The sequence below is a fragment of the Carex rostrata genome, chromosome 8 (assembly GCF_964058835.1).
Source record: "Carex rostrata chromosome 8, lpCarRost1.2, whole genome shotgun sequence".
Lineage (NCBI taxonomy): Eukaryota > Viridiplantae > Streptophyta > Magnoliopsida > Poales > Cyperaceae > Carex > Carex rostrata.
This window is the reverse complement of record NC_135925.1, coordinates 12,289,561-12,301,610: the sequence shown is the minus strand read 5'-3', so window position 1 is coordinate 12,301,610 and position 12,050 is coordinate 12,289,561. Positions and strand designations below refer to the sequence as shown.

At 35.2% G+C, this 12,050-nt stretch overlaps 1 protein-coding gene across 7 annotated transcripts; it reads right to left on the bottom strand.

The window, feature by feature from the left end:
• Window positions 1-5,152: 5,152 nt before the first annotated feature.
• On the bottom strand, window positions 5,153-10,618 carry LOC144557806 (putative DEAD-box ATP-dependent RNA helicase 29). 7 transcript variants are annotated; one of them, XM_078306412.1, is made up of 13 exons: window positions 10,097-10,617; window positions 7,855-9,016; window positions 7,449-7,506; window positions 7,269-7,370; window positions 7,130-7,172; window positions 6,954-7,030; window positions 6,802-6,854; window positions 6,642-6,723; window positions 6,492-6,548; window positions 5,982-6,129; window positions 5,412-5,642; window positions 5,349-5,381; window positions 5,153-5,306 (listed from the first exon to the last, which is right to left on the bottom strand). In XM_078306412.1, the coding sequence occupies exons 1-13, from the start codon at window positions 10,590-10,592 to the stop codon at window positions 5,293-5,295; spliced, it is 2,556 nt and encodes an 851-aa protein (XP_078162538.1). In that variant the 5' UTR covers window positions 10,593-10,617; the 3' UTR covers window positions 5,153-5,292. The 7 variants fall into 7 exon arrangements, with proteins under 7 accessions (XP_078162538.1, XP_078162539.1, XP_078162533.1 ...); XM_078306413.1 differs by having other exon boundaries at window positions 5,349-5,375; XM_078306407.1 differs by having other exon boundaries at window positions 5,153-5,381.
• Between the last annotated feature and the right edge of the window lie 1,432 nt (window positions 10,619-12,050).

The window sequence follows — 12,050 nt, the reverse complement described above, 5'->3', positions numbered from 1 at the left end:
TGTTTATAGAAATTATTAAAAATAAGAAAGAGAAATAGAAATAGAATTTCTTTTATAATATTCATAGTAAGATCGGAAAATTGGTTCCAATCCAAAATGTGAATTGGAATCAATGAAAACGATTCATAATTTTGTTATTCTTTTTCTCCAATTTTCTTTATCAATTCACTTTCTCAATTTGTGAGAAAAGAAATAAGGTGGGCCCACCTCTTCACTATACTCTCTCTCTCTCTCTCTGTTGGAAATCTTTAGAAATTTATAAAATAAAGGTGGTGGACCTGTATCAAACTTTTCTTGATCTTTTCTACGTGAAATCTTATAAAGTAATAAAGTGGGTCCCGTGTCAATTGGAGATGAAGAATGAAGGCCTTTGAGATGAGAGATGGCTCATATTTTGACAGCATTTACCGCATTGGAGAAGAAGAAAAATCAAACTTTTATATGGAACCAATGTCTCCGATCTTACTATGAATGTTGCAAATGTAATATTCTTTCTATTTCTCTTTCTTATTTTTTAATAATTTCTATAAACAAAAAATTCTCACCGCATACCATTATTTACAACACTAGTAAAACTCACAATAGATAATATATGTATGCCATCTTGTAGTGTACCCAGTGAATATTAGAATTTGTTTTTCAATTTCATATTAAGTTTGTATTTTATTTTCTTTTTTTTCCAGATACTAACTAAAAAAAAAATTCTGAACTTATTAGTTGGAATTTAATTAGTGCGCAGGGGCCCACATGTATCGTGGCCTTTCCGATCCGTCTTCCCGATGGTTTTATTTGTTACATATACTATTTTATCCTAAAAATTAAGATAGAATTAAGAATCTTCAGTTGCTCTATTATACTATTGCATCATATCATACAGGGGCAGAGCTAAACTTTCTGACTATGGGGGGCCAATCGTGAATGAAAGTCAATCATATAAAAATTTTATGTTGTGAATGGAGATCAATTTGTCGCATTTGTAGTATTTTACTCTAGATTATATAGAAAACTATATATAAATACAAATTTTTTTAAAAAAAATGAGATCGATTGACCCCATTGACACTTACTCCCTCCGCCTCTGATATCACATAGAGATAAATATTATATATGCACAATATAGCAATATATGCTAGCTATAAGCACGACATGAAAGTTAAACTGATTGGCTATTACGAGACCAATCGAGTTGAGAAAACATGGGAACCCCCATCGGTCATCCCTCTTTCAATCCTGATCACCCCTTTGTGGAAATAAAGCAAGTCATTTACTTTTAAAAAGCAATAAATGACGAGACATATCAAATTAGTGGTATTATATTACAAATAAGCAAGACGAATTGGAAAAGCTATAAAGGCATATCAATTTGCAAAATTGTGACATACTTTGCAAAGGATCCGTATCCTCCCAGGTGCCTGATTCAACAAAATTGAAAGCAGTATTATTTGGGCTTTGAGATTTGTGCCAAGTTAAAAATCTCAATCTTGGACCGTTCCAATTTAATTTAATTGTACTCAGTCAGGTAACCTGAGGGGATGTGATTTCCTTAGCAAATAGGGTTGGTAAAAAAGCTCATAGTTTACTGTATACCAATCAAAGCACCCTCCAATGAATTCGGCTTGGGACCGATGGCCATTGGACTCAAAGTGGTTCCAATGGGTTTGCTCATCATCGGATCTATTTTAGGATTCGTGCGCACGAATTTTAAAGCATACACAAAAGTGCGGGCACGAATCCTAAAGCAGATCCGATGGTGAGCGAACCCATTGGAACCGCTTTGAGTCCAATAGCCATTGGACCCAATATGGCAGAAGTTCATTTGATAATTAACTCCAATATTTCATGTGCAAATTTGATCCAACTTTTCGTAGAGAAAAATTATGCATTCTAACTAAAATTGACATGTTTCTTTTAAAGGCTTTCAAATCATGACTCTCAAAATTTGAAATAATTATCGACAAAGGTCAAAATGTACTTGACTTTGATCAAAAAGTGTGACAATTGTCAATAAATATATATCGTAGCATGCATGTACAATGAATGGAGAATAATTGATTCTTACTTTTTAAAAATATTGTATTTATATATGTTTTTTTTCTATATAATTTAAAGTAAAATCATGAATAATGTAAAATTGATCATTCTCAGTATTCTCAGTATGAAAATGCTATATAATTAATTAATGTTTAATCCTCATAGTTTGAAAGTCTGACTCTGTCTCTGATCGTAGCAGATTCAAGCATACTTTGAGATCACAGAAACTAGCAATAGAAGTATTTAAAGGATGAAGTTTTGGAGATAGTTATCTGAAGTGGTGGAAAAAAAAATGTTGTTTATAACAAGGAAGTATTTTCTAGAAACAGTTGCTAAGTGCATTTTCTTTAGAGAAAAATGTAATAAGTGGTGAAGAATTTTTTTTGACGAGAATAAAGGATTAAATTACCTAATCTAGTACCATGATTACACAGACGCATAATGTAAATGTGGAATTTATCAACCTTCACCCATTTAATAATAAAATAAAACGAAGACTCTAAATTTAAAAATAAAAAAATGTATTTTATATAGTTGTGCGCGTGCATATTGCATCATATGTTTGTAAGCATATAACCTCCAGCGTGCAATTTGCTGAAACTTTGACTCTTATTTTATGATCTGTATTGTAATATTAATTTTAGAAATATAAAATTACTGATTTGTTTTTAAATTTCCTTTTCTTTTTATTTGATAACAAGAAATAGATCTTCTTCTTTTTGTTAGTCCAATGTATAATTATTATAATTCTCCATTCATGAGTGCTAATTCATTAAATTGGAAATTGAAATATTAGAAGTATGGGGATCCAACCGTAAATAGGAGATATGCCTCGGTGGAATCAAGCAGTTAACAAATTGAATTTTGTAATGTAAAATGTCTTTGTGTAGTCAAAAGAACACAGAATAATTCTTGCTTATCTTAATTTGTTCTTGTAAGAATATATCATCTTTCCAGAAAGTTTCCCAGAAAAATCAAATTTTCCTTTCTTTTAAAAGGTTCAAAGCTAAGCATATACTGATTTTCAATGCCTTTTAAATTACTTTAAAAAGTTATTTAAATTACTTTAGTGGTAATTATATTGTACAATACTACTATTAGATAGCGCGTGCAAATCGCTATTCGATGGTGCATGCCTAAATAAATAACAGTAGATATATAGTAAATTAACTTTGGTATTCGATACTTTGATCTATAAATATGAATTAAAATTTGAAACAAAAGTTTTTTAAAGAATATTCCACAGAGATCATGCACTGGAATTCATTAAATTAATAATAATAAAAAAAAGGAGGATGAAGCGCATAAAGGCCCATGTGTCAAATTAAATGTTTCCCGTAGATACTGGTATACTACAAACAAGATATTTATTGTTCGTCAAAAATTAGCCCAAACCGCTTTTTCCTCGTCTCAATGCGCACTTATTGACAAATATAACCTTAGTTCCTACCCTAATTAATAAAACCGTGTGTAAATCTCATTTGCCTCACGGCATAGACGCATAGTCTATTTGGTACATAGTGTCAAATGAATTATTCGGGTTCGGTTCGGTGATGTTAAAAATTTGTAATTCGGAAATAATTCGGGTATAATTTGGGAATGATTCGGAATTATCCGGACCAGAGATGTCAATCCTGCAAGAAAAAAAAATGGTAAAAATTTGGGAAAAATTCGCGAATAATTCGTAAATTGAGAAAAAAAAAATTGTAAAATTCATGAATTATTCGGATTTAATTCGGTCAAAGTTTGGTCAACCGAATAATTCGGCATTCGGTTCGACATCACAAAAAAAAAAAATTTATTCAAGTTTAATTCGGATTTAATTCACGAATCTTGTGACTAATTGGTAGCAGTCATATTTTGTCATTTGTTTAGTAGGAAGGATAAATAAGGGGAAACTCGATATAAAGAAGAGAAATCCTGGCGCCAATAATTTTTTCTTTGGCAATTGGAAATTGGATTTTTTTTTTTTTTTTTAGATATTAGCCAAAACTTTGGATACCTTTTTCCTTTTAGTTAAATAAATGACAAGACTTAGAATATGACAGATAAAGAAAAAGAAGGGCGATTAAAAAAAAAAGTAGAATCAAATTCTACGATATCTTTTGCTTAATATAATAACACTGGATATAGTAAAGATATCATATTTAATAATAGTACCCTTTGATGAATTGCTCAGATATGATTTGTATTCCTATCGTGGGAGGAGTATATGGAACTAAGTAAATAAAAAATGCAATATTTTTTATACTTTGTTTCAATTTCCAATAGAAGAATTTAAACATTTGATGTGCTTAAAAAAAAATTATAAGAAATCCAGCATTTCTTCCAATGGAGAAGCTATATTTTCAGTGATGACTAATTTATAATTTACTTAATTATTATAAAAATGCAGTGATAACTAATTTACTATATTTTGTTGTGACTAATTAAATATGCTTATGTTTATTTTTATGCTGATGTTCCTAGTGGTATTGGTAACAAGAAAGCATGTAAATATGCTAGTTATGTTTTGCTGTGTCGCATGGACTATATGGCTCATGTTTTGCTAAATAGAATGGAGTTATGGTGTGAGTGTTAATTTTAGATAGTAACAGATGGTGCTTGCTATCTTAACTTTCTTATTTTTTGTTTGCATAATCTAGATGTTTAATGCGCTAGCTTAGGCTATGGATGTAACAGACTTTAAATTTTGTTATCTATACATTTCTCTTGTCAGTCGCTGACAAGGTTTCAAAAAAAACATGAGCAGAGAGGACTTGGTAAACAGTTCAAATTTTAGTGGGCTTTAGTTTCTGGCACAATGGGCTATTTAGGATTTTAGTTTTCCAAGAACCTTTTAGGCTATTTTAATTACTTGTTAAATCATTCTGTAGCAATGACAATAGTCACTTTAGAGCTATTTGGCAAAAGTTCTTGGACTAGTATAGCTATTTAGCGTTGTAATTTGCGCTAAATTATTCAGTGTTTGTGGCATAAAATGAAATTAGAGAAATTTGATGGTATAGATTTAATTTCATTTCTGCTGTCTCAGCATCCAATTCCAAATCAGACCCAAAATATGCTCCAGGGAGCAGAGAAAGTGCTCCAATCCAGTATCATTGCAGAACCTTAGTTAAAATTAGGATAATAATGCTTCATAAAAACTGAACCTGTAGATATCTAAAAAAAGCCGAAAGAATAACCAACCAACACAAGAAGAGAACAACAATTTCCTACAAAATTGCTGAAGCCTCAAAATTGCATCAAAACTGATCAAAATCACCTCCGTCCCTGTCCCTGTCCCTGTCCCTGTCCCTTCCCCTTCCCCTTACCTTTACCTTTACCCTTATCCATACCCTTACCTTTACCTTTACCCTTATCCATACCCTTACCCCTACCCTTCCCCTTACCCTTTCCCATGCCCATACCCTTTCCTTTTCCTTTCCCCTCATGAAATTTATTGCCTTTGGTTTGCTTTTGATTAAACCGATCAATCCTGCCAGCCTTTTGCTGTCGCATCTTACGCACCTGTTCTGGGTGTTTAATTTCAGATGGTACGTTGGCATTTGGTACTGACCAGCGGCTCCTCCCTGATTTCACAAACCTATTGTTCCCTCTTTGATTCCCGCCTACAAAATATAACATTGCTTATCAATAACACAAAAGTTATGGACTATATCCACACCAGACTACAGAGAACAAAAGTTCCAGATTGGTATTTGTATAAATAGTATATCAAAAGAAAAACTGGATTTTTCTGATGCAGTACTGGTAATCTCCTCTTTTATATATTAACTTCATTTTTTGCTAGAATAATTATTATGTCATTATGCTGAAAGCTCAATTAAGCATTAGGCCTCAATAGCAAAATTAAAACCACAAGAAACCCCTTCACAAATAGCAATATTATGCAAGTGCAAAACATTAACAGATAAACCCTAGTTTATGAATTCTGAAACAACAATCACCTTGTGTGCTGAAACCGCTACGAGGAATTGTGTCAGTATCATCTGCATCTTTTCCAGAAAGGGAGACCTTCCTGTGAGTGTTTTTCTTCCATTTTTCATAAATTCCTGTTTTCGTAGCTTTCACTTTTGCACCACCCTCTGTCTTGACCTAACCAAAGCAACAACAACAAAATAATATTTCCTCTTTACTTACCACAGCATGCCCCATGCTATCTATGATAAAGAAAGGTTTGTCCACAACAAAGAAGGGTATATGTATTGTAGATTATCTACACCAGGAATAGTGCTAATATTAACCAGACTGGCACTAATTCACAAATTTAACACTAAAAGCCACTAATTCATCAATTTAACACATTAACCCAGTAAAGAAGTAACAAAACCTTGAATATTGGTGTCTAGCATACTTGGCTTGGCATTAAAGATTTTAAGTTCAAGCTAAATTGATCAAATCACAATGTCCCAATTAACTAAAAGCACAAAGAGTAAGGTTTAAGAGAGCATATACACCTTGCCAGAAGCTGTCACACGTTCCCCATTATTCAACTTGACATACTTCTTAGCTTTCTGTAGTAAATAGAAAAGAAGAAAGAAAAGCATATTAATGAAATATACAATAAAAATATGGTGATAACCCCACTAATACAGATAGATGGGCACCTTATCCCAGTGATATTGTGCTCTTTGCTTTTGAATACCAGAACTGTCATCAGCGACCAAATCAAGAACAGCTGCATCGAATCTGCATTCAACACATGCCCAACATAATTAGTTAACCAAAGAAATAAAACAAATAACACTAGTGAGAAAGATAATTTACCTGTTGGACATGAAACCGTCATTGCCCTTCATAGAGAGTCCTGCTTCACGAAGCTACAGGATGAACATATTTTTATGAAAATAAATGAACACAAGAAAATGCTTTTCTTCAAAAGAGAATAAAATTTAGAAGGACACATATGAAAATTATACTTGATTTGGCGGCACGGAAGTGATATAGTATTCATCATCCTTGAAGCTCTTTGCCTTTCTTTTTGTACCACAAACCTCTGTAATTTAATAAAAGAAGATTAAATGCAAAGAAAATATGTTTTGAGAAGCAAGGGGAGGTAAATAAAAAATTAAAAACACAAAAACAAAAGACTCACCCTTTTTCTCTGAAGTAACTGCTCCCATGACCAGTTCTTCTTCCTACAATAGGTAATGACAGTCATTGGATACATTCTAATTTTAGACGCAATTATTTCAGTTTGTAGAATAAGATGGCTGAACCATATATAAGATTACCTTTGTTACAACAAGTTCGGCAGATTTTTTTTCTTGCGCCAATTTGATTACCCCTTCGTGAATTGCTCTTTTCTTTTTCATCACCTCAAGCCATTTAGAACCCTAATAGTACAAAAAATATGATGAGAACAAAAAAAATGGAAAAATAAATAAAGTAGACTCAACTTAGAAACTCATTACATGTGAATTTTTCACTTTAGCGGATACTCCTTCAGACTCCAAAATGGTTTGCTTCGGTCTGGGAAATGTTCAAAACCCAATTGATGAGTTAAAATAATAAACCTAAATTTTTTGCAAAAATAGCATAAAAATATGAATAATCAAGAGTTCTAGACAAACACAGACTGATACCACGTAGGTCACAGTAAAGCATTACAATAAAAAGGATAACGGTATTACTTTATGTACCCAAAAAGGTTCTACAGTTACAACTAACAGTAGGCACCTGTCAAATTATGGTACTAGCTTATGTCATTGATCCCAATTTTAGCAAAAAATTTCTCAAACCAGGGTCAAACCTAACAGGAATCAGTATAAATGAGAACAAAAAAATTTCCTTGTACTAAGCCAAATTAACTGTACATACTTAAAGGACTTCAAACGCTCAGAAAAGGCAAGAGCAGACAACTCATCAGACCCAATCAAATCCCTGAAAATAGGGTGCAGGCCCTCGCGCGGCAGACCTTTCGATCGTCGGATCGACTCACTTGACGGCATTGGTTTTGTTTTCATATACATTTTAAAGGCATTTGAGCAAGTCTTGCGCAAAGCTTCAAGCTCAACTGATCCACTTATTATCTCCTTAACCCGGTCCATAACTAAATCCAGCATTTGCTGGGGAATCCTTCCGTACATTGTTTCTCCATTTGAAACTGCTGCATCAATTTTTGAATTGGCCTTGTTGACATCTTTTAAGACCTCTTCTTCGGTCGGCGCAGGCTTGAGAGGCTTTGACAAGAATAGATGCAGGTCCAAGAGGTAGGGCAGGTCATCTGGCGTGACAAAAGAATAGGCTGTACCAGTGCGACCTGCACGAGCGACCCGTCCAACCCGGTGAACAAATATTTTAGGTCTCGGTGGGAAGTCCCAGTTTACCACATTGTCCAACAAAGGGATATCCAAGCCCCTTGCTGCAACATCTGTTACTATTAGAAGCATTGTTTTTCGTGCACGGAATCTCGAGATATGCATCTTTCTCGCATCTTGATCCATATCTCCATAACAAACCGAGGGCTCCATCCCCTCTTCCCTAAAAAGAATGTTTAAAAACTCAACATGATGCTTGGTTGAAACGAAAACAAGAGTTTGTTCACTTGATCCAATCCTCTCTCTAACGAGATACAACAAGGCCGCATGCTTCTCTTCCTGCCTTAATGTAAAGAACACTACTTTGAGGTCTGAGCTGATCTTGCTATCCACATCAAGCCTGATGAGTTGTGGATCCCGCAACCCTGCCTTGGCAAACTCAGCTAAAGCACTAGGTAAGGTCGCACTGAACAGAAGAGTCTGACGATTTTCACCTAGTTGGGTTAAGATCTTGTGTAGCTGCTCAGCAAACCCCATGCTAAAGAGATAATCAGCCTCGTCAAATACAACATATTCCACAGTTCGTAGAGACATGTCATCTACTTCTGACAGGTGGTGCATCAGACGGCCAGGAGTTGCTATTATAATATCAGGGCTTTGTGTTAGTTCTTCAAATTGATTCTCCATGCTGTCTCCGCCAACCAGTAAGCTTGTTCTCAGATCTACCAAAGAAAATGAGGTCATTACTCATGTGTAACTGATAGTTTGGTACAGAAAGTTTTTAACATAATTTCAATTTTGGCTTTTGCAACTATTCAGTTTGGTAATTCCCTGTTTGTAAATACTAAAAGTTCAGAAAATACTACAAGTTAATCCAAATCGACCAATTTTGCCACAAACCTCATTTGATGCTCCAACACTAAATGAACAGATAATACCATAGCAGACTTAACTGGTTTAGTATCATAAAGAGGGAAATCTTGTTACTAGCTAAAATTTGTAGGGATGACTGCAAGGTAAGAACTTCTATTTACACACTACAGAGCATAACTCTAGTGCTAGTTGTTGCCCATTTATGACACAAGGCATACCAGATCATTTTTTTAAACAAAAGTGACACTTGTGTTACCACCTGTTGTTGTTACCAGATGAACACCAATATACTAGATCTACATACATTAGCAACTATACATTTAATTAATCAAGTAGAACTAGGGTGTTCTTAAGCTCAGGCCCTTTCTGAGCTTAACTCCAAAACACACTGGATTGACTTCAAGTGACGAATCCAAACCATTGAAACCAATGTACTTTACGAGTGAGGCGTTTACATGTCAAATTTATAAATTTTCAAACTAATTTAGTAATAAAGTCAAGCTGTAAAAAAATGATGAAAAATGTATGCATTAAAATTAACTTATAAACCTTATTTTTTTTACTGTTTCACTTTATACTAGATTAAGTCGAAAATTTATAAATTTGACATGTAAATGCATCACTTGTGAAGTAGATCGGTTTCAACGGTTTGGATTCGTTGTTTGAAGTCGTTGCAATAGGTTTTGGAGCTAAGCCCGCCAAAGTGGTTGGTGAGCCTAAGAGCACCCTAGTTCTACTCAAATTAATCAGTACTATTGTACAAAAAGTTATAGATGAAATCAGTGCAAATTTACATAATAAATCAACAGGTCAATGCGAAGACTTACATATAACAACTCTAATGTGTGCTAACTTGAGCCGAACTCAATAAGCAATACTCAGACCAAAATCCCACCAATCAAAAGAAACAAAACATTGTTAAAACTAACCAGTGAATCTCCCAAGCTCCTTGGTAAATTTCAAAGTCTGAATCGCAAGGTCTCTAGTAGGTGAAAGAATCAGAGCACGGACACCAGCTTGAGGCACATGCTTTCTCAGCTTCTGAAGCATTGGTATGAGAAAAGCCGCAGTCTTTCCAGACCCAGTTCGTGCCATGGCCACCACATCAGCACCAGAGAGTATCATTGGCATGGTCTTTCTCTGAATTGGAGTAGGAACGCGGTAACCCTTTCGCTTCACCCCACCGTAAACCTCCGAACAGAGCCCTAGAGACTCGAAACCACCTGATTTGGCCTTTTTCTTCTCCTTTTTGATGCGCATGAGATCGGCAGCGGAGCTGACCCCCATAGCCAATTGGTTTTGCAACTCTTTTTCATCTTCTTCGACCTCCTTAGAATCCCTGGGTTTCATCTCAGGGTCTTCAGTCTGTATTTTCCTTGAAGCAGGGACACGGGATCTTTTAGGGTTTTTGGAGGGTTTTGCCATTGGAGCAAGCGATGGCTGAGAGAGAGAGAGGAGAAAGATCGTTAATTGTTCAGACGGGTCGGGTTAGAGGCGGCTCAAACGGGAGAGAGAGAGAGCGTAACCTAGAGGCGCTCAAACGGGCTGGTCGAAGAGAGCGTATCCTCTGAGAAATGAGGTGCTCAAACGGGCTGCAGATAGGTAGAGCGAAGGGAGACGGGTAGAAGAGCAGGCCCGTATCAGTGATTTCTAGCAATTCCGTGGATACTGATGAGGAGGAGAGCTGTCAGAAAAGAGAAGAAAAAAAATTTCAGTCAGAACCCCGATCTGATCAGTATTTACTATTTACAAACAAGAGGGGCGGAACTTAGAGGCATTTAATTAGGCCGATGGGATTTATAAGTAGTTTTTACGGATTGTAATATTTTAAATTTCAGTAGCAAAATGTAATCTAGACTTTATGTTCATTTAATACAAGCTCCTTACGGGATTTTCATAAAAAACAAAAAAACGGGGCTGCAGATATTTGTAAGGATTAATTTGAACATGAATCAAATTTCAGGCCTTGTTTGTAAATATTAATTCGTTAATTATACGGTCCATTCGTCCACGGGCCGTCCTGTTTATTTAGCAAGTCTTAGTTAGAACCTATGCTACCCTGACACTCCTAGAAGGTCACCACCGTATTCGTGTCCGACACATATCCGACACCGACACTCCTCTGACACGGACACGATACGTGTCAGATACGGTAGATGGCGTGTTCCTACCCTCTTCCCTCTTAATACGGTCTCCGACACCTCGTTGAATGCGCCGATACGGTTGGACACGGTCGGGACACTTCTAATTTTTTTTTATCTCTGCAGATTGCTCCTGGTCCTAAGCTTTCACAGCATATATAATTATTTTTTCTCCTGGACCTGGTCCAATACACCCCGCCAACATGTAATAATTAGACTATTTTTTGCTCTGCGCGTGATTCGAACCAAAGCTTTCCCGTTAAGAGCCAAAATACTTTCCCACTGTAATAGACTATGTTATGTGTCAAATTGTAGTAGGTATGGTATTTAATTCATACTTGAGTAAGTCTTTGTACAAGTTTAGTTTAAATTTAATATTAATTTAAATATCATAATTAAAATAGAAAAACAATATATATAATAGCTGTATCGTATCCTCTATTTTTTAAAATTGCCGTATTGCCGTACCCGTATCGTGTCTGACACGATACCCGTATTAGAACTTATAATCTATCGCATATGATACGTTCTACCTCGCAGATCTAGGTCGTATATTCTCGAGACAAACCCGAGAAGTGAAAATGGACCTTTTATAGACACCGTGTGTAATTAAAATTGTGAGCTCTTTTTTGCTGAGTTTTGGATCTTTTATAAGTTGGTCTCTTACTGTCGTATAGCAGTGATCTGGCGATCTGACAATTTGCCTCACAGATTGTACGAAAACGGTTATTTAATTTTGATT